The sequence below is a fragment of the Epinephelus moara genome, chromosome 5 (assembly GCF_006386435.1).
Source record: "Epinephelus moara isolate mb chromosome 5, YSFRI_EMoa_1.0, whole genome shotgun sequence".
In the NCBI taxonomy this organism is placed as follows: domain Eukaryota; kingdom Metazoa; phylum Chordata; class Actinopteri; order Perciformes; family Serranidae; genus Epinephelus; species Epinephelus moara.
Genome location: NC_065510.1, coordinates 33,386,426 through 33,407,553, shown reverse-complemented (window position 1 = coordinate 33,407,553; position 21,128 = coordinate 33,386,426). Strand labels below are relative to the sequence as shown.

Sequence of the window (21,128 nt, the reverse complement as noted above, 5' to 3'; positions counted from 1 at the left end):
CCAGAATGGAGCCTTGGGGAACTCCACGTCATTTTTGTACACTCAGATGTATAATTATTTATATACACAAAGTAGTCTCTATCCTTTAAGTGGGAACTGAACCAGATTAGTGCCGTGCCAGAAAGTCCCACCCAGATTTCCAGTTGATGTCGTAATATGTTGTGGTCAGCCGTATCAAATGCAGCACTGAGATCCAGTAATACTGGATTAATATGGATTAAAAAATCTTTTCATATCTCAATAAAAAATGGTCTTGGTGTGCAAAGGGCTACGTCTTTATATGCCAGTATTTTGTTAGAAAACTTGCTTATTGAGTGTATAAAAATAGAAAATTTTCTCTTCTGTTGTGGGAGAATTGCAGGTTATGATTATAATATATGTATGTACGTATTTGATTTCTCTTCATAAAAAAAGTGTTCTGGTGAAATTTGTCAATATCATTTAAGATCCACAATAACTGATGGGGTTATTCTAAACCATGAGAACATCAAGGTGAGTTGAAGCTGTTGTTTTAACCCAGGGAAATAAAATGTATGTACATAAAGTGTAAAGAAGAACCAGACAGCAATAATTTATTTACATTTACATTTATTTACACAGAACTTATCTAGCATCAAATGCAAAGTACCTTTAAATAAATAAATGAAATGCAAAAGCAAGACAGTCCAGCATAAAAGTAGTAAAATTTAGACCCAAAGAAATAAAAATGCATCTGTATCTCCAGATAAAACAAGGGGGCTTAAAAGACAGCAAGCATGAGCAAAAACCCAATCACCTGATGATCTTTACCTGGAGTCTGTCTGGACACAATAGCACTCAAAGAAACAAATACAGACACATTAAAAATATATGTAGAAATGTCACAATAAAAGGCACAACAGCCCCTGAAATTAAAGGACAAAATATGTTGTTTGTACACAACGAAGCATTTTCTAATCCGATGCCCCCATCTGCGGGACGATGTCATTTGTCGTTGCCCTCAAAAAAATTTCAAAATCACAGTGGAATATAAATCTGTTCTATGATGAGACAACATCATAAGGGTTTGGTTATGCCCTGAGTTATACAGCCATTTTGTTTTCGCAGATCCAGAATTTTTTTGTTTCACATGATGCATCATTCCACATTTTTCGGAGATCACTGTCATTTGTTTCTACACAGTCTTCATTTCCGCCATTATTGTTGGGTTCCTCAGATCTCCAGAAGCTGAAAGTAAAAACAAATATGCTTTTAACACAAAACACAAGCATTTAATGAACAGCAACACACAGAATGTGGACAAATTAAAGTTAAAACAACAATTAACAACAATCTCTTAAAACTTCAGGGTAATGTGTGTACCTTGTTGTCAGCAGAGTGCCATCCACCCATTTCCATACCCCCTCTGTCTCTCTGTCAGTCAGTCCAATCCACATTATCTGTTGGTATTGTCCTGTGAAATTCTTGTTTTAAAAGAGAAACACACAATAGTAAATTCATATTTAAACAATGTCTCACGCATGCAAGTGCACANTGTTAGAGGAAAGAACAGACATTTCTTATTATTCAACAAACATCAAAAATACGTTGAAAAACTACTTTGAACGCACTTGTGCACTTTTACCTGCTGAAAACAAAACAAAACAACACAAAACAAACAAACAAAAACGTTAGGACAAGTAATTTTAGTCACAAGCTGATGAAAGCTTGTCTGAAACGTATTGGAAACACATTATTTGGAACGTTGTGAGGCCTGACCACATACTCTGTAACAGCATGTGACTATTTTTTATGCACATGATATGTTCCTTTTTTTGTTTCCTTACCACACTCACCAAAGTTACTCAGCTTCCTCTTCAACTCATCTCTCTCTTCAGTCAGGGTTTTATAACTCTCCTCAATACCTAGTGGAGAGATTATCGTCACTTACACCAGAATGTTCACAACTAAAGAGAAAGTTTACTTTCAAACAGAATGTCCACATTAAACTGATCTATTAATGACAGTTAGTAGTTAAAGATACAGTTTGTAACTTTAGTAAAAAATAACTTCTTGTCATATTTGCTGAAACTGTAACTGCTTCCACACAGAAGTAGATAAAACACATGATCTAACCAGGTTCCTCCTCACAGCGCTTCTAAAGGCATTTGTTAGAATCTACTGCGGCTCGTAGAAAACAACCAATCAGAGCCGAGGAGTCTCAGCCGGCAACCTGATCAAGCTGATAAAATATGAATGCTGGTCATACTGTCAAACTAAGCAGTGCTGATCAAATATGAATCAAGATTCTATTATTGCATCACATATTTATTGCCACAATTGTTTTCAGAAGTTTTAGTGCACTGTTTAGCTGTAAAATAGAAAATTTGCTCCAGCTCCTGGGCTGTGCTTTGTTTTCAGCTCGACTGTTTCCAACGTGGTGGCCAGGTCACAAACCCACTTTCTCATTCTACAGCTAAACAGTATATATTTTTCTGAAAACATCTGATGTGAGAAATAGTTAATGCAGTGACAGAATCTTGATTAAGAAATTTCACTCGAGAGGGAGTGATGTTATACTCGTATATCGTCACGGCTGTGATTCGGTCATAGGCACGAGGCCGACAATCACAGCCGTGACAATATATGAGTATAACATCACAAGCTCGAGTGTGATATTGCTTTTATACAACAGTTGAACAGTTAAATAAGCAAGGCTGATTAAGAAATGTTGAAAAATGAGGACAAAATAGATAATTTAAGCATTTTATTTGTCTTCCGCCAACAAAAATAGTTCCCTCAGGACTCCGCTGTCACCGTTGCTATGTAACGTTCACGTAAACATGGTGCGCCAGGCACTTACTCTTTATACACATTTATGTGCACATATCCATTAATTGTGCAGCCAGTGAAATAAGTCTCTGGTGACTGCATGGTGGACTGTGGCTTCACAGGCACAGCCGACTCTGCCTTCTGATCTGACAGTGTGTTGCTCCATCGTTTCCTGCTCTCCATGGATGGCTTCCAGTAGCTTTTTAACGAGCTCTCAGACCTGCAAGACAAACATTACATTTTAGGGCCCGACTCCTAATTAGAAGACTAACTTTACACATAGGCTACGTTAAAACAACATCATACCTGTGCCCACTCACTGTCATGATCTCCCTCGCTTCAAGTCCCGCACCTGACAGCTTCTGTATGGCAGTCGCCCTGAGGCTGTGATTGGTGTAGATAGCTGTTGTCCCTGGCTCTTTACACAACTTCGGCAGCATCTGTGCGAGTAAGTTTATTCCCAGCGGAGCTTTAGTGTATCAGATATTGTCTGTGTGAGCTGCTGTCTTCCTGGGCTTCAGATAAAGGGCATTTGCATCTGGTGGAAGTTTGTTTAAATACTTTTCCAGGGATGTAACGCAACTGCTGACCTAACTGACACTAACCGTCAGTTTTGATTTGATTGTTGATTGCAATCAGCTGTGAGGCGGAGTGATACATACACAGTGAAATAACCGTGATGTTGTACTCCAATATCGTCACGGTTTTACTGTCTCTCGACCAATCAGATTGCAGGGCCGGAACTAACTGTTGTATAATTCATATTTGATCTGCGCTGCCTAGTTGAAAAGTTTGACAGCAGCTCACCAGCCATGACTGACAGCTGTGTTAGAGGCTCCTCGATTCTGATCGGTTGTTTTCATTTACTGTGTGGTACTGCCATTAGAAGCAATATGAGGAGAAAGAGTACGTGATTTTAATTCTTTACAGAATATCTGTCTCATGTAACACTGTGGATAAGTGACAGTTTCAGCAAATATTACACAATGTATTTTGTTTTAAGTTACTAACTACAGCCTTTAAAGAACTATTCTCTCAAACAAATACAGACCAGAGACGCAAACTGTCACCTAATGTACACTAGACTTCAGGAAGGTTTACCTGTTGAAAACACTGCATGATAATAAATCATGAATTCAACCATAGAAAGTCCCATCCTCTCTTCCAGATTATTGGAGTAGTTTCAACATCGTACTTACGAAGGTTGATGCTCCTCAACTCGTCTCTCTCCTCAGTCAGATTTTTAAAACTGGCATCAATCCCTGGTGGAGGGGCTAACATCATTTGCAACAGAATCAGATTATGTTCACAACTAAAGAGACAATTCACTTTAACACAGAATTTCCATATAACGTTAAACGTATCTGTAAAACAAACCATTCTGTCATACTGCGACAAACCACACACCCATGGTATCACACAGGAAATGACAACGTCTGTAGTGACAAACTTCAACTCTGCTAGAAAATTAATTCATATTAATTAATATATGATGTAATAATTTAATAAAACTCACAGAGAGCAAGACGGAGGGAAATGTTTAGAGCAACTTGTAGGAAACACAGGAGACAAAAGCTCACGGCAACACATCTGAGCAGTTTTCCTCCTGTGTATGGAAAACACACACACACACAGACACAAACACACAGTGCATTACCTGATTAACAGTTTTCTAAGCACTTAGGACACTAACCACAACTATCACAAAAAGGTGAGAAGACTAAAAAGGGACGACTGCTGGTTGTCAGACTCTTTTTTGACTTTCTGTCAGACATCAAACAGGTCTCGTTGGTATAATGTCACAGCCATGTGATCGAAATTCTAGTATTAAATATCATCTTTGAAATGGGTAAACTGTCTGTCAAAAGGTAAACATCACATTCATACAAAAAAAAAGAAAATACAACAATGTTTAAATGGTCACAGAGTTGATAAAAATAAATAAATAAATAAATAAATACAGACCATGAAACTAAAATGACGTTTTCACTTCTGCACTTAACCTACAAACACAGATTCTCTGGATGATGTTTTCTTAAATCTCTAAATGACAGTATACCCTGTGTGACCTTGTGATGTTACTTTGATGTTTCAAACAGCCAAACATTGATAGCAATTCTGTCTCACCGGGCACTGTGGTACCATCTTCATCACTGTGACTCTTGGAGGCAGCAGTCCTGGCTGAAGCATCAGAGAGGTTCATCATCTCCACAGTGATCTCTGATGCATTTTCATAGACGACCATATTTCACTCAGAGTGCGATGGATGTCTTACTGGTGGTTTCTGTGATCTGCTTCTTCTTTTGTGCGCTGCTTAAACTGCAAAGCACTCATGTACTTCCTCATTTTAAAGTACCGGTAAATGTTTTTTTCACACTAATTTCACTGATGTCATATTTTTCATTTTGAGATTCTATGCCTTCCTAAATTCAGCAACATTAAATAAACAAATGAGCTCTGTACACCCAGTAGTCCTTTTAATTATTGGCATTATTGTCACAAAAGTTAAGCTCCTATAACCAAAAAAGATACAATACAAACTTAACTGTCAGAACAGATACAGGCTCAGTGAACACTTACTCAGCATTTAGGCAATGGACATTTAAATTCTACAGACGTGAGAAGAAGTGCTCACAAAAATAGACTTCCTCCTATACAGTGAGAACTGCTCTTCACTTAAGGGAAGGACTGTTTGTCTTAAAAAAGTCACAGTAATGTTGAGAGTTAAACCTGAATTTCTTACATGATGAACAAAAAACACGAGAGACAATGCCACAACTGTGAAATTATTTCATTGAGAATTATAAAATGTTTACTAGCTAATTCCTGATCTGTTAGCATACTGGGACGAACTTTTCATTGCTGTTATTGTGATATAGTCACACCATGCAACACAGAATACTATCTGCTGTTGAAACACAAAACAAGTCATCACTGTTGGAAATTCACTTTTGTCTACCTGCAACTGTGGCTGGTAGATTCCAAAATCTAGCAGCCACTCAATAGATTACCATGGTGTTTGGGCTGACTGAAGCAAATCTAGCAGATATTTGCATATTTGGCTGGTGACTGGTGCTAATTTCCAACCCTGGCTGGAAGAGTTGGAGGTAAGATAATGGGTTTTCTAAAACAGGTGCTGCAAACAGTGAGAACTGATCTAATCCCTGAAAAACAACATAAGTGTGTCTGTCATGTTCACAACAACGTATCTTAAACCATGACTTGGTTACACCTGTTATTTTGAACAGGCATCTAGTGCAGCTCAAATGTTATTTTCTGATCCATTTCTGACTTGTCTGTTGATATTTTCCTTCTCTGCTTCTGCCCCCTACGTAATTAGAAAAGACAACAGAAGCGAAACCATCGGCTGTAGTTATTGTGCAGCATATACTCAACAAGAAGAAAGTCATATGATACATTTTCACCATGTCAGGAAAGGGTTCATACTTTAAAAGCAGATATCTCAAAAGATGGAGTGAGAAGCTGGTCATCAGTGGAGGGGTGGGTTATTTACAGCAGAGGTGCCATTTCTTTGTTGGAAATTTCCTTTAATGAGATCATGACTGCATAGCGTCAAGATGCATTGTTGCCATATAACTACTATATGTCATGTGTGTGTGTGTGTGTGTGTGTGTGTGCGCATCGGGGTGAAACTCCGCCGTGCGCAATACAGAGAGCACAGGAGAACTGTAAATGCGCCACCATGTACAGACAGAAATGACATGCCGTGGTATAAATAAGATAAATAACATAAGGCTATTTAGTTTGTTTAATAAAAAGACATGGTATAGACCTGGGGTCCATTTCACAAAGCAGGTTCAACAAACTCTTGAGTCTAATCCTGAACTCTGAGTTGATCTACTCTGAGATAGGAAACTCTGAGTTTCCGGTTCCAGAACAGCTGATTTGAATCAGTTTAATCAACTCGGAGTAGTTTCACCTGGAGTTAAGCGCGTGCACCACGACTATAAAAAGCTAGCATCAATGGAGCCCCGATTCGACGAGTCACCATGGCAACGGGGAAGAGGAGGGCTGCGTTTTTCATCCCACTAGAATTATAAATCTTAATGCGCTCATACGGCGAGTTTGAACATGTTTTCGAAAAGAAGTGCAACACCACTGCAGCTGCCAAGGAGAGGGAGAGGGCGTGGGAGAATGCATAAGTTTAAATGTAGTCCTTTGCAATCACAATAATATTACAGGGGAAACTGCTTGAATGGTAGCCTATTAATTTATTTCATTTAGGTGCAATCCCGCGGGGGAGAAGCGCACTTGGGAGCAGCTTAGGTTGAAATATAAAAACATTGTTCAAACAGGTAAGACCTCGGCACAATCTCATGGGGGTACCTCATTTTGATCATGTTTTACATTGTAAAGTAAATATTAACTGGCTGTTTGACTGTGCAGTTGTTTTATCCCCAACATAATGCTGTTTTCACACACATAAATGTCTTCTCATCTATATCATGTTCTGTTAAATAATTAAGCCTATTTAAACTAACACAGACTTCTACTCAGCCAACAGAAAGAAGGCAGATGCCTGTAAAACGAGCACNCAGTAATGCTGCACCTTCATCCACGGGATCGTTATCAAAAAGACATGCCATGTTAGTGAAAAAAGTTGCCACCTACTGTGTCTAATGGACTTCTAATATACTGACTCTGATTTTTTTAAATGATTTTTTAAAATGACAGGCGGCAGAACTAGGCTACACCAAAACTTGCCTGCTGATTGAATGAATGAGGAAATCAAATGGAGTGTGTGGCTCTGAAAGAGAGCGGAGACAGAGAAAAACCTGGTCCCGACCAGGTTAGGTTCAGAGTCTGTTATTACGGTAACTGACCGAGAGCTTAAGTTACCTCTCTCTGAAACAGGCTAGAGTTACCCCTCTTTCTCTGGTTTGAGTTACCTCCCTTTTTGAAATGGAAAACTCAGAGTTTCCCTCATTTCAGGGTTAACAGACTCTGAGTTTTCACTAAACCTGCTTTGTGAAACAGACCCCTGATCTATAGGCCTGGATATGAAGCGTCCGTAGCGCCAAATAATATAACGGTAGTTTCTAAAGAGTTAAGATGAAAAAAAAATAATAAAATAAAATAAATCAGCCCTCCAGATGTATGTTAAGTCATTTTTCTTTTGATTACTGAAATGTTTAACCACTAATCCTTAGCCGTATTTTAAGTGTAACCCTTCACCATAACATACCACTAGTGTGTTTATCAATAAAAATAGAACATTTTTCACACATTAAAAGCACAACTTAAAATTAAAAGCATAACTTGGCTCTCAGAATTCACCAGATTGATGCCTTTAAATCAAATATATACAAATATATTTCTCCCGGAGGAGCATGCCCCTGGACTTATTTATTTGCTGTTGTTGCACTACTCTTGCTAGCCTAGAATTTGATAATAATCACATGCAATAATTCAAAAACCATCATTCCAAATTATCTTCAAGCATTATAATGTAATGTAATCAATAATGTCTAATCAGCCTCCTTGACTGATATTTTTTTAGTCAAATAATGTGAACATTTTCTACAGCTGGCCCAAATCAAAACATGTTTGTGCCTTTAATTAATTACAAATCACAGTTGAAAATAAATCTGTTTCATGATGTAACAACATCGGTTCGTTTGTGTCCAGATTTACAGAGTCATATTCTTTTCACAGATCCAGAAGTTTTTAATTATACATTCTAAATCATTCCAGCTGTTTTTATAATCATGATAGTTTACTGCCACATAGTCTTCGTTTGTGCCTTCATAACTGTTTGGTTCCCCGGAGTGCCAGAAGCTGAAATGAAAAAACAAATATGCTTTTCATAAAGAACATGAACTATCACCACACCAATACACAGAATGTGACTAAGTTAAAGTTAAAGCAATCATTGAAAATCATGTTTTATTGACAGTGAAATTGTCAGCTCAAGTACTGTTATGTCTAAATTTGAATAAAAGAGTGATGTGTGTACCTTGTTGTCAGTGAAGTGCCATCCACCCATTTCCATACCCCCTCTGTCTCTCTGTCAGTCAGTCCAATCCACATTATCTGTCGGTATTTTCTTGTGAATTCCTTGTTATTAAAGCAAAACAAACAATAAACATATAATATACATGCATAACCACTGTCACATGCACACACACACACACACACACACACACACACACACACACATACACACCTGTTCCTCCTCGCTGTTAATAATCATCAGGTCTGCACCTCTTCGCACACAGTCATCTCTGCTGTCTTGCCAGGTTTCCTTGATTGAAGAAATATAGTAGAAACTACCACTGAAATACACCCATCCTTGGTTTGAATAGTGAGCTGTTGATAGAAGAAAGAAAAATATCTCAATATTCAACAAACAAATAAAAAGAAGGGCACTGTAAAACTAATTGTACTACCTGTGCACTTGTGCACTTTAAGCAGCTAAAAAACCCAAAACAAACAAAAACATCCTGTTAGGACGAGGAATGTTAGCCACGAACTGACATCAGCCTGTCTCGAAAAAAAGAAAAAAACAGAAACAGAGTGTTCAGGATCAAATCTAGGTGTTACTGCAAAGAAGCTACATATTCTAAAATGTGGCTGCTTGACACACATCTTCAACCTGGAAGCACAGAAGATCTGTACAATCAGCACAGTTTCAAGATGGAAACCTAAGATTAGTGTCACCAATTCAGTATCTGACCAAATGTCTCCTCTTCTGTTCCTGAGATATGATGTTAAATACTGGCCAGAAAAGTATTTTTGCAGAATATTATGACATCACAGTGAATCTGACCTCTGACCTTTTGGATATAAAATGTCATCATTTCATAATTTTATCCCATAAAAAAACTGTTGTGGAAATTTTTAATAATTAGCATATGAATTCTTGAACTATGGCCAAAAGGAATAAAAGAGTTTTTTGAGGTCCCAGTGACCTCGATCTTTGACCACCAAATTTCTTGCTGCTTTTTTACCTGTTTGGGTCTGGTGACGGCCTTTTGTAGCGTCAATTCCGGGTCCATTTGCAACTGTTCAGATAGGCATTTGTCCCGCAGACTCACCACAAGCCTGTCCCTCACCATCTCATCATGTAGAGCCCTGTAACTGCAGTGCTCCACCAGGCAGTGCAGCGCCGTAATGAAACTGTCGGCCGTCTCGCCCGTTTCTTGATGCTGCTGATTAAACTTTGCTCTCTCAAAGATCACATTCCTGCGATTCTCTTCTGCTTGGGTCTCCAATCCAGAAGCAATGCGGAATCTGTCGAAGCGTTTAATCCATTTAGGCCAGTCTTCAGCCTTGAAGGTGAACTTTTCCAGCGGGGAGACTTGAAACTGTGCCATGTTGCCGCTTCGTTCAGCTAACTGTGGCTAGGCTAGGTAGCTCCGTAGATGGTCTTCCGGTACTGTGAACTTTCCCGACCTAAAACTAGACACTTTTGCGTGTCGCTATAGGCCTATGCAGACTAAGTCACTACTACTGTCGCTTGCATCTGACTTTACTTCTGACACCATGTTCAGTTATTTATTGGTATAACCGCAAACCACTCATGGACCACGCAGGCTTCAGGTACTTGAGCAACCCTTTAATTGTTCCCCTGCAACACAATACAGCATGACCTTAGTTCCCACCTGACAGGCTGGGACCTATCACTACAGTTGACCCACGTCTTCCGAAGCTGCTGGAGCATCTGTGGGCGGTGTTGCCATGTTGTCTCGCTAATGTTTGTTTAGCAGCCGGCTTACCTGCCAGGAAGGTGCCAGTGAGAGATCATGTGACCACCTAGGCGTGCTGCTGCACGCAAGTTACGTAAGTCTTGTTCAGTGAATGTATAGGGTTTCAACGTGTGTTTACAGTTGTTTTTGTGAAGTCATTTGCATACTCAATAACGTAAATTTGCACATAGTTAAAACAACAATGACGATATTATCATTAACGATATATATCGCCCACCCCTAGGTGATGGCCCAAAATAAAAAAGACTTTTGTGCCACAATTGATGCCCGTATTGGGTCAGTTACTGCTGACCTAAAAAACGAAATCTTAACAATGAAGAGAAACACACAGACAGCAATGGCAGCAATCAAAACTCCAATGCTAGTGCATGGCCAAACCATTGCAGAAGTTGAAAAAGACGCAACCCAGAACTCCGATGACATCTCCCAGCTGCAGACCCAGGTGGCCGACCTGACAGCTGAAACTGCCAGACTGTCAGATAAGTGTGAGGATTTGGAAGGGCGATCATGCAGGAAAAACATCCACATAACAGGAGTCCCAGAAGTAAAAGGACGGCCCGCGACCCCGGGAGTTTGCTGCTCAACTGCTCACCGATGTGCTCTCCCTCAAACATAAGCCGCTAATCGACCGCTGTCATTGTTCCCCCCGACAACGTACGACTGAAGGGGAGCCACCTTGCCCGCTGATCCTGAGGCTCCACTATTATCACGTAGTGGAGCATATCTATATACACCCGCTCAAGTTATTTTGCTCTTGAACACGGCACACTTCTAGGCTGCCCCCTATCCCCTCTCCTGTTCGCGCTGGCCATTGAACCTCTCTCTGCAGCTCTACGTGTTTCTACCTCTTTTGAAGGTGTGACATGAGAGGGTGTGGTACATAGGCTATCCTTGTATGCGGACAATTTATTACTCTATGTCAAAAATCCTGTTGCCTCTTTACCTACTATAATGTAGTGGTTGTTGTTCACTATGTTCCCTGTATCTATGGCAAATCCAAAAAATATATCTTTAAAAAAAAGTGGACATTTGTGCAAATATGAAGAAATTCCATCAAGCCATTCTTGAGATATTGTGTTCAGAAAAATGGAATGGACAGATGGAAAACCCCAAAACATAATGCCTTTGGCAGCAGCTATTGCTGGCATGGTGGCATACAGATACTGAGCCACATTTAGCCAGTACTGGTCTTCCACTTTGGTTTAGATTCATCAGATCTGGTATGAGAATCATCACACTTACCAAAGTCATTCAGTTTCCTCTTCAGGCCGTCTCTCTCTGTAGTCAAGGAGTTCTGCTGTGAAGCTGCCATTTTGAGTAGAGAGGTTACAATGATTTTCAAAAGAATCAGAGCATGTCCACAACAAATCACTATGTGACAGAATTCACATTCTTCATCAATGTATTAGTGACAGGTCTAGTTTGTTTGATATTTGTCAACACAAACCACTCTGTCACACAGAAATAAACCTGCAAGCATCTGGTGACCGGGTCTTGGGCCATGGGGCCCCGTCGGGCTCAGCCCAAATGAGTAACATGGGGCCGCCACCCTGTGGGCCCACCACCTGCAGGGACTGGCATTGGTGTCAGGTGCATTTTGTGCTGGGGGGCAGGCAGGGGCGGGGCCCCGGGCGTGCTGATCCCAGGCATCGTGGACTGGCTCTGCGGACGTGGAATGTCAATTCTCTGGTGGGGAAGGAGCCGGAGCTGGTGCGGGAGGTGAAGCGGTACCAACTAGATATAGTTGGGCTCACCTCCATGCACAGCACTGGTTCTGGAGCTAAACTTCTGGAGAGGGGTGGAAGTCCCGCTTTTTACGGAGTTGCACAGGGTGAGAGGTGTTGGACAATTGTGGGGATACTCACAAGCCCCTGGCTGAGCACCACTGTGTTGAGTTTCACCTCGGAGAACAAGAGGGTTGCCTTGATGTGACTGTGGGTCGCTAAGAGAAGGACTCTGACTGTTGTTTGTGCGTATACACCGAACAGCAGTGTGGAGTACCCGGCCTCCTTGGAGTCTCTGGGCGGTGTCCTGGTGGGGGTGCCGACTGGGTACTCCATAGTTCTTCTGGAGGACTTTAATGTTCATGTGGGCAATGACGGAGAAACAGACAGGTACTGTTTGGCCAGAAGGGCTGCAGCTGTGGTGGTTGCTGAAGCAAAAACCTGGATGTGCAAGGAGTTTGGGGAGGCTATGGAGAAGGACTTTTGGTTGGCCTCAAGGAAGTTCTCGCAGACCGTTTGATGCCTCAGGAAGGGAAGCAGGGCTTGTCTCAGGCTGTGCTCAGCAGAGAAGGATCCCTCGGGGGGTCTTGTGGGGGGTACTGCAGGATTAGGGGGTACCGGGCTCGCTGCTACGAGCCATCAGGTCCCTGTATGACCAAAGTGAGAGCTGTGTCCACATACTCGGCATAGAGTCAAACATGTTCTTAGTGGGTGTTGGCCTTGGCTTGTTCCCTTGTCACTGATCGTGTTTGTGATTTTCATGGACAGGATCTCCAGGCGCAGCCAGGGGGAGGAAGGGGTCTGGTTTGAGGACCTCAGAATTGCATCTCTGCTTTTCGCAGATGATGTGGTTCAGTTGACTCCATCACAACATGCACTGGGGTGGTTTGCAGCCAAGTGTGAAGCAGTCAGGATGAGAGTCAGCACCTCCAAATCTGAGGCCATGGTTCTCTGTTGGAAACCGTTGGATTGCCCTCTCCGGGTTGGGGGAGAGTTAGTGCCTCAAGCGAGGGGGTTCAAGTATATCTAGGTCTTATTCACGGGTAAGTGCAGAATGGAGCATGAGATGGATCGGCAGTTTGGTGCAGCTTCTGCAGTGATGCAGTCGTTGCACCGGTCCATCGTAGTGAAGAGGGAGCTGAGCCGGAAGGCAAATCTTTCAATTTACTGGTCCATCGACGTCCCAACCCTCACCTATGGTCATGAGCTCTGGGTAATGACAGAAAGATTGAGATCGCGGATACAAGCAGCCGAAATGAGTTTCCTCTGTGGGGTGGCTGGGCTCAGCCTTAGAGATAGGGTAAGGAGCTTGGACATCCATAGGGAACTTGGAGTAGAGCCACTGCTCCTTCCGACCCGGCCTTGGATAAGCGGATGAAAATGGATGGATGGATGGATGGATGGATGGATGAAAATTGTGACTTGGAGTTATTTTTACTTTTATATGAAATATGAATGATGAATTAAAACCTGGAATGTCACATACTCTGTAAAGTATTGTCACCCCAACTCACGTCACCAGTTATTCTGCAATTATGCACATGATATGTACGTTTTTTTGTTTCCTTGTCATACTCACCAAAGTAACTCAACTTCCTCTTCAACTCATCTCTCTCTTCAGTCAGGGTTTTACAACTCTCCTCAGTACCTAGTGGAGAGATTATCGTCACTTACAACAGAATGTTCACAACTAAAGAGAAAGTTTACTTTCAAACAGAATGTCCACATTAAACTGATCTATTAATGACAGTTAGTCGTTAAAGATACAGTTTGTAACTGTCACGACATCCACACAGAAGTAGATAAAACACATGATCTACTCAGGTTTCTCCTCATGGTGCTTCTGAGGGCATTTGTTAGAATCTAACGTGGCTCACAGAAAACAACCAATCAGAGCCGAGGAGTTTCCAACGCAGCTGTCTATCATGTCAATCACTGCTCGTGATCTACAGTCAAACTGTCGATGCATGACCGCAGTTATGAATCAAGATTCTCTCACTGCATTGCCTATTTCTTGCCACAAATGTTTTTCATAAGTTTTAGTGGACTGTTTAGCTGTAAAAAAAAAAATAAATTTGCTCCAGCTCCTGGGCTGTGCTTTGTTTTCAGCTCAACTGTTTCCAGTCACTTTCTCATTTTACAGTTAAACACTGCACTTAATGGGCTCTAGTTTCGCAGACCGGGCGCGGCGGAGGCTCAGCGCTTCGCCAACTGGGTGTGGCCAGGCGGACTCTGTAAGTTTGCAACTACTCCTCTTTCCGACCTCCGTCCCTCCTACCGGCACAAGTCGGAAAGAGGGAGGAGAGAAGGCGTGGAGTGGGTTTTACACACATCACACCAATCAAATGAGCCCCTCTCCTCGCCCTTAAATGCGCCGCGCGAAGGCGTAATGAGAGTTTACTCAATTCGCCATTGCAGAAGAGAGCAGCAGCGTCAGACGGCCAAACTTCTCCCAGGAGGAAACTGATGCTTTGGTCTGGGAGGTCCAAACTCGCAGTGTCCGAATATACGGAACTGCGAGCAGACCTCCACGGGCTGATGATGCAAAGGTAGCCTGGAAGGAGGTCACCACAATTGTAAATCAATGTTGCGTTTCTCTCGTGCGCGCGCTCTCTCTCTTTCTCTCTCGCAGTCTCACTCTGTTTCTTTTATTTTGACTTTTCTAAGATGACAGATGCTGAATACTCCCTATCTGATGCTGTGGCTGTTTGTGGTTGGCTGAGAGGGATGTGAACTCATTAGTTTTGTTAATCAAATCAGGTTGGGTTTCCATTACGCGTGCCAAACGTGCCAAACGGTGCCAATCCCCGATCTGACTTCAGATGTGATGGGACAGTCGATATAGAGATACATTTATGTGCTGATTGCAGATAGTTGCATTGAATAGTGGTTTTGTGGCTATTTATTGCATCGTTAATGTGCCTGATATTCTGGAAACCTGCCTGTGAGGTTTTGGTGACGTGTGCGCACTGTCCGCCGATCAGCCAAACTTCGGCTTACACCGGCCGCGCTCCCCCTGCGCTGACAGTAGACCTGGTTTCAGTTGGCAAGCTTTTAGCACACCTTCGGCGAAGCCTTTTGGCACGAAACTGTCACTGCGCCAAGCTGGATCTGTCGACACTTCCCCCTGCTGCGCCGCCACATCCATCTCAGCGCATCTCGGTCTGCCAAACTACCAAACTGAGCACGCCTCGGGTTGCGCTGCTCGAAACTAGCTCTGCGCGGGGTTCGCCACCCTGCCCCACCCTGCGCTGTGCCAGGAAACTAGAGCCCAATATGTTTCTGAGGTGATTCATATTTGATCCGCACTGCTTAGCTGGAAAGTTTGACAACATCTCACCAGTCATGACTGACATGATTGACAGCTGCGTTAGAGACTCCTCGGCTCTGATTGGTTGTTTTCATTTACCCTGTGGAGGCTGTTAAGAGCAACATATTCATACCCATGGTTTTAGAGTGAGAGGTCCAACAATAACTTACAGGTGAAATTAATAACAGTGGATCATCATAACAGTCCTCTTGGCAGAAGATTTAACTGGGATTATTCTGGTAACACTTGTAACACTGTATTATATGCACAGTATTGGATCCATTAAAAACACTTGTAACACTGTATTATATGCACAGTATTGGATCCATTAAATCCAGATTATTGGAGTAGTTTCAACATCGTACTTACGAAGGTTGATGCTCCTCAACTCGTCTCTCTCCTCAGTCAGATTTTTAAAACTGGCATCAATCCCTGGTGGAGGGGCTAACATCATTTGCAACAGAATCAGATTATGTTCACAACTAAAGAGACAATTCACTTTAACACAGAATTTCCATATAACATGAATCTTTCCATAAAGCTGTAGGTGTTTAAAGTTAATTAAAGTTTAACATTAAAGTTAAATGTATCTGTTAAACAAACAATTCTGTCATACTGCGACAAACCACACAACCGTGGTATTACACAAGAAATGGCAACGCCTGTAGTGACAAGCTTCAACTCTGCTAGAAAATTAATTCATATTAATTAATATATGATGTAATAATTTAATAAAACTCACAGAGAGCAAGACGGAGGGAAATGTTTAGAGCAACTTGTAGGAAACACAGGAGACAAAAGCTCACGGCAACACATCTGAGCAGTTTTCCTCCTGTGTATGGAAAACACACACACACACACACACACACACACACACACACACACACACACACACAAACGCAGTGCATTACCTGATTAACAGTTTTCTAAGCACTTAAAACACTAATATACAACAACAATGTTTAAATGGTCACAGAGTTGATAAAAATAAATAAATAAATAAAGACCATGAAACTAAAATGACGTTTTCACTTCTACACTTAACCTACAAACACAGATTCTCTGGATGATGTTTTCTTAAATCTCTAAATGACAGTATACCCTGTGTGACCTTGTGGTGTTACTTTGATGTTTCAAACAGCCAAACATTGATAGCAATTCTGTCTCACCGGGCACTGTGGTACCATCTTCATCAGTGTGACTCTTGGAGGCAACAGTCCTGGCTGAAGCATCAGAGAGGTTCATCATCTCCACAGTGATCTCTGATGCATTTTCATAGACAGCCATATTTCACTCAGAGTGCGATGGATGTCTTACTGGTGGTTTCTGTGATCTGCTTCTTCTTTTGTACACTGCTTAAACTGCAAAGCACTCATGTACTTCCTCATTTTAAAATAAATGTTTTTCCTGTCTTGAGTCAAACAACTTCATCATACAGAGGTTATTACTGCTTCAGCGATGACGTGTTATTTCAACTCAACCCTCTCACATCTGCACCAGAGCTGGAAATATCTCAGTACATCACAATTAGACGACATTTTCTCAGTTTTGAGATCCATACTATCTCTTACTGTACGACTATATTCACAGTAAACATTATCATCAATGTCCATCATAAAAAAGTTCCTTTTTCTGAATCTACATCCTGAACAAATAAGCTCTGTACTACACCCAGTAATGTCTGCAGAGCAGATTTAAGTATGCCATCCAATTACACCACTAACCAAGAGAGACATTTTACATTGTATTTAAAAACAAGCCCACCCACACTGTTTTTTACCCTTATTGGCATTATTGTTGCAAATGTTAAACCAGTATAACACTTACTCAAGATGTAGACAGTAGATATTAAAAGAGAAGTAAGAACATGTGGTCACCAGTGGTCAGTGAATGCACCAACATACACTTCCTCCTGTATGGTGAGAACTGCTCTTCACTTAAAAGAAGGACTGTTTCTACAAGTTAAATGTTGAGAGTTAAACCTGAATTTCTTACATGATGAACAAAAAAACACAAGAGACAATGCCACAACTGTGAAATTATTTCATTGAGAATTTAAAAATGTTTATTAGCTAATTCCTGATCTATTAGCACACTGGGACGAACTTTTCATTACTGTTATAGTGATATAGTCACACCATGCAACACAGAATAATATCTGCTGTTGAAACACAAAACAAGTCATCACTGTTAGGGTTGGAAATTTGACTTAGTCAGAAATGGATCACTCTCTGTCTGTCAAAATTTTTCCTTCTCTGCTTCTGCCCCTTCTGCGTAGTCAGTCAGTTTTAATCCAGTAAATAGATATCAAGTCAACAGAGTTAAAGGAAACATGGCGTAATGATAGAAAAGACAACAAAAATGAAACCATTGCCTATACTTATTGTGTAGTATGTACTCAACAAGAGGAAAGTCATATGATACAATTTTCACCATGTCAGTAAAGCAATGTTCATACTTTTTAAAAGCAGACACCTTAAAGATGGAGTGAGAAGCTTGTCACCAGTGGAGGGGTGGGTTATTCATAGCAGAGGCACCAATTCTCTGTTGAAAACACCCTAAAAGGAAACACTCTCATTCCTTTCATGAGAACATGGCTGCATATAGTGTCAAGATACACTGTTGCCAACCCATTTCCCAGATCTGATCCTGTCTGACACCCGAAATCAGATCAGAGTACTTCTGAACAGCTGGGCCCTGGTGATTGGCTTTGCAGTGATTTAGCCAGACTGAGGTGGAAGTAGATATCACAAGATTTAAGTCAGTGTATGATGTCAACTAATGAGGACACAGCAGACATTAATACAGCAATGAGTCAAAGCATGCATAACGTACAGCATGTTTCATTATTCTCTGCCGCCAAAGCAGTGAACCTAGAAGAACAGCTGTTTCTATGTATGTTAATGGGCCACTTTTAGTCATGAGCAGGTTTTAAATCTGTTTGGTTTTTTACACCTGAAAAATAATGTGTGTGTGTCCACATGAGAATATTCAGGTTGCTTCAAAGATCAAAGTTCACACTGAAACTCCAAAACAACAGGAAAACAGTGAAATCTCCTCAAATGTTCAGCTGAAATTGAGAAATGCACTGATTGTCCTGAGTTTGATGGCTGTGGATGCAGAGTTATGGAAGGACTTTCTTTTCACACATCCATAAGTGTAAAAGGGAACACTTTGCATCATTCCAGCTGCTTTCCTTATCATGATACTTTATTTCAGCACAGTCTTCATCTTCTTTATTGTTAGGCTCCCCAGAACCCCAGTAGCTGAAATAAAAGCAAAAACAAATAAACTTTTATCAGAGGACACAACAAGAAAAGCACAAGGTGTTAATTCAATTAGAATTTAAAATAGTGTGAACCTTTTGGTCACTGGAGTCCCATCCACCCATTTCCACACCCCCTCTGTCTCCGAGTCAGTCAGGCCAATCCACATGTACTTCTGGAATTGTCTTGTGAATTCCTTGTTTAAAAAAAAAAAGACACAAATCGTTTACAAAGTTACAGAAATGAAGCCAACTGGGGAAAACCTTTTCTGAGGTGCCGAATGTACCAGGTCTGGCACTGTACACACACACACACACACACACACACACACACCCTCACCTGTTCTTCTTTGCTGTTGATAATCACCAGGTCTGCACCTTTTCGACGACAGTCATCTCTACTGTCTGCCCAGGTTTTCTCAGTAGAAGAAATGTTGTAGAAACTACCTCTGAAATACATCCATCCTTCTGAAGCTTAGTGGAAAAAAGAAAGATTAATTTACATCTAAAAACAAGAATTTACAGATGGTACAGCTACAAAACAAAGAGCCAAGGTGGTATCACTGATAAACCTGTATGTCTGCTGTATTATATGAAGGCTCACAGGCTGTAAATTGCAGCAAGGGTCTGATTTTATCATCGTACTTACCAAAGTCATGCAGATTCTTCTTCAGTTCCTCTCTCTCCTCAGTCAGGTTTTTGCAACTGGCCTCAATACCTGAAACAGAATTCCCATCATATATCGTGTTAATCTATCAATGACAGTGTTCCTCTTCCTAATCTGTAAGTGTATAATTAGCGTTCTTGTAATTGTAACAGTGATCACTAGTGATCCTACAAATGGATTGTGATTCAATCTCATCATCTCTACATGTGTTAGTTTAGCACAAATTCTCTTTCTATAACAAATGGTAGGAGTATCAAAAACTACACTGTCAATCAATGTCACTGACTGGCTGCATCACCACCTGGTATGACAATGCACTGCCCTCAGTCGTAAAGCTCTACAGAGGGTGGTGCTCAGTACTTTCCAAAAACATGCATTTTCACTAAAACCTTACTGTTTAAAACTGAACTGAAAGTGAAATGTGTCTATGCTCTCTTCAAAGACAGACCCCAAAATTGAAGGTTTTTTATTCTTAGTGAATGTATGTTTGGAGCTCTGAGCATACGACTGGATAAATGAGACTTGGATTATACTGCACGCTTTGTGTGAGAGTTTGTAAATGGATGTTTTCATATAGTTTTGCTGTTATTAAACCCGAACTCAAGGTAACATGGCTTGACTTATTTACAAACAGTCATTCTGTGGGCAAAGTATTCTTTTACGCCAGCAATGCAATTAAGCTCACAGCCATCAAGCAATGCTGTTCAGCTCCAGCAATATATAAAGCATCACAGCTCAGCGTCAGCTTTTCAGCAGCCAGCAGTCGCCCACAGTTTCCTTAGAAATGTCGTCTCTGCTTACCTTCAAGCTTTCTCTGAAGATCACCATTTTTTTTAGCCAGCTTGTTGTAACTGGTCTGTAACTGGTCTCTTTCTTTGGTCAAGTTGTTGTAACTGGTCTTTAACTGGTCTCTTTCTTTGGTCAAGTTGTTGTAACTGGTCTGTAACTGGTCTCTTTCTTTAATCAGGTTGTTGTTGTAACTGGTCTGTAACGGGTTTGTCTTTGATTCCCACTCAGAGTTGTGTCTGGTAACTGTCTTTGACGTATAAACAAACAAATTAACACTAGAAACAGACAGTATGAGTCCAGTCAGAGAGACAAAACACACTAGAAACACTGCAGTATCTCTGCAGCAACTGTTCCCCACTCCTTCAAGACCTGAGGGTGAAATGCAAAATTGTCACACAGGCAAATGTTTAGTCCAAAGCTCAAAACAGCCAGTCTGTAAACACACAGAAACACACACATACTCATTTTTCTCCCTTGAGAGGACCACATATTTTTTGCCCAATTGTGGGGTCCACACATACACACACACACACACGCACGCACGCACGCACACACGCGCACGCACGCACACACACACACACACACACACACACACACACAACCAGATGTTACTATGATTTATATTATTTCCCTGTACTTCAAGTTTCTAAACATTTGATTACTGTGCAGGATATATATATATACAGTGGTGTGAAAAAGTGTTTGCCCCCTTCCTGATTTCTTACTTTTTTGCATGTTTTCCGCACTTAAATATTTCAGATCATCAAACAAATTTAAACATTAGTCAAAGATAACACAAGTAAACACAAAATGCAGTTTTTAAATGAAGGGTTTTATTAATGAGGAAGAAAAA

General features: G+C 41.1%; 2 protein-coding genes and 1 long non-coding RNA gene across 7 annotated transcripts in view; all 3 read right to left on the bottom strand.

Annotated features, from left to right (window-relative positions):
* Nucleotides 1–571: 571 nt before the first annotated feature.
* On the bottom strand, nt 572–1,506 carry LOC126390072 (uncharacterized). The gene is made up of 2 exons (XR_007569921.1): nt 1,342–1,506; nt 572–1,206 (listed from the first exon to the last, which is right to left on the bottom strand). It is a non-coding gene; the product is annotated as an uncharacterized LOC126390072 (long non-coding RNA).
* A 13-nt stretch (nt 1,507–1,519) lies between these two features.
* LOC126390068 (CD209 antigen-like protein C) lies at nt 1,520–16,882 on the bottom strand. Of its 5 annotated transcripts, XM_050044166.1 has the most exons (8): nt 16,724–16,882; nt 16,297–16,386; nt 15,924–15,998; nt 13,824–13,892; nt 11,763–11,825; nt 8,978–9,120; nt 8,768–8,868; nt 8,138–8,589 (listed from the first exon to the last, which is right to left on the bottom strand). In XM_050044166.1, exons 1-8 carry the CDS (start codon nt 16,839–16,841, stop codon nt 8,442–8,444), a joined length of 807 nt encoding a protein of 268 aa, XP_049900123.1. In that variant the 5' UTR covers nt 16,842–16,882; the 3' UTR covers nt 8,138–8,441. The 5 variants fall into 5 exon arrangements, 3 of the variants coding, with proteins under 3 accessions (XP_049900125.1, XP_049900123.1, XP_049900124.1); XM_050044167.1 differs by lacking the exon at nt 11,763–11,825; XM_050044168.1 differs by lacking the exons at nt 8,138–8,589; nt 8,768–8,868; nt 8,978–9,120; ... (3 more) ...; nt 16,297–16,386; nt 16,724–16,882 and adding exons at nt 1,520–1,883; nt 2,822–3,010; nt 3,097–3,259; ... (1 more) ...; nt 4,307–4,396; nt 4,918–5,079.
* Nucleotides 16,883–17,689: 807 nt separating this feature from the next.
* The window catches only part of LOC126390864 (CD209 antigen-like protein C), a 6,627-nt gene continuing 3,188 nt past the window's right edge, over nt 17,690–21,128 (bottom strand). The window contains exons 2-6 of the mRNA XM_050045348.1: nt 20,288–20,644; nt 19,469–19,537; nt 19,160–19,293; nt 18,916–19,016; nt 17,690–18,820 (exon numbers count right to left, since the gene is read on the bottom strand). Of these exons, the coding sequence (XP_049901305.1) occupies nt 18,679–18,820; nt 18,916–19,016; nt 19,160–19,293; nt 19,469–19,537; nt 20,288–20,644 (803 nt within the window). The 3' untranslated portion in view covers nt 17,690–18,678. The remainder of the gene's footprint in view (nt 18,821–18,915; nt 19,017–19,159; nt 19,294–19,468; nt 19,538–20,287; nt 20,645–21,128) is intronic.

Excerpts from the sequence above, each read along its gene's own strand:
- LOC126390068 (XM_050044166.1), bottom strand. The coding sequence starts at position 16,841 with ATGGCTGTCTATGAAAATGCATCAGAGATCACTGTGGAGATGATGAAC. Across the intron at positions 15,999-16,296 it reads TTCCCTCCGTCTTGCTCTCT|CCCCTCCACCAGGGATTGAT; the intron begins GTGAGTTTTATT and ends AAATGATGTTAG. Across the intron at positions 11,826-13,823 it reads GAGGAAGTTGAGTTACTTTG|CTTCACAGCAGAACTCCTTG; the intron begins GTGAGTATGACA and ends TCAAAATGGCAG.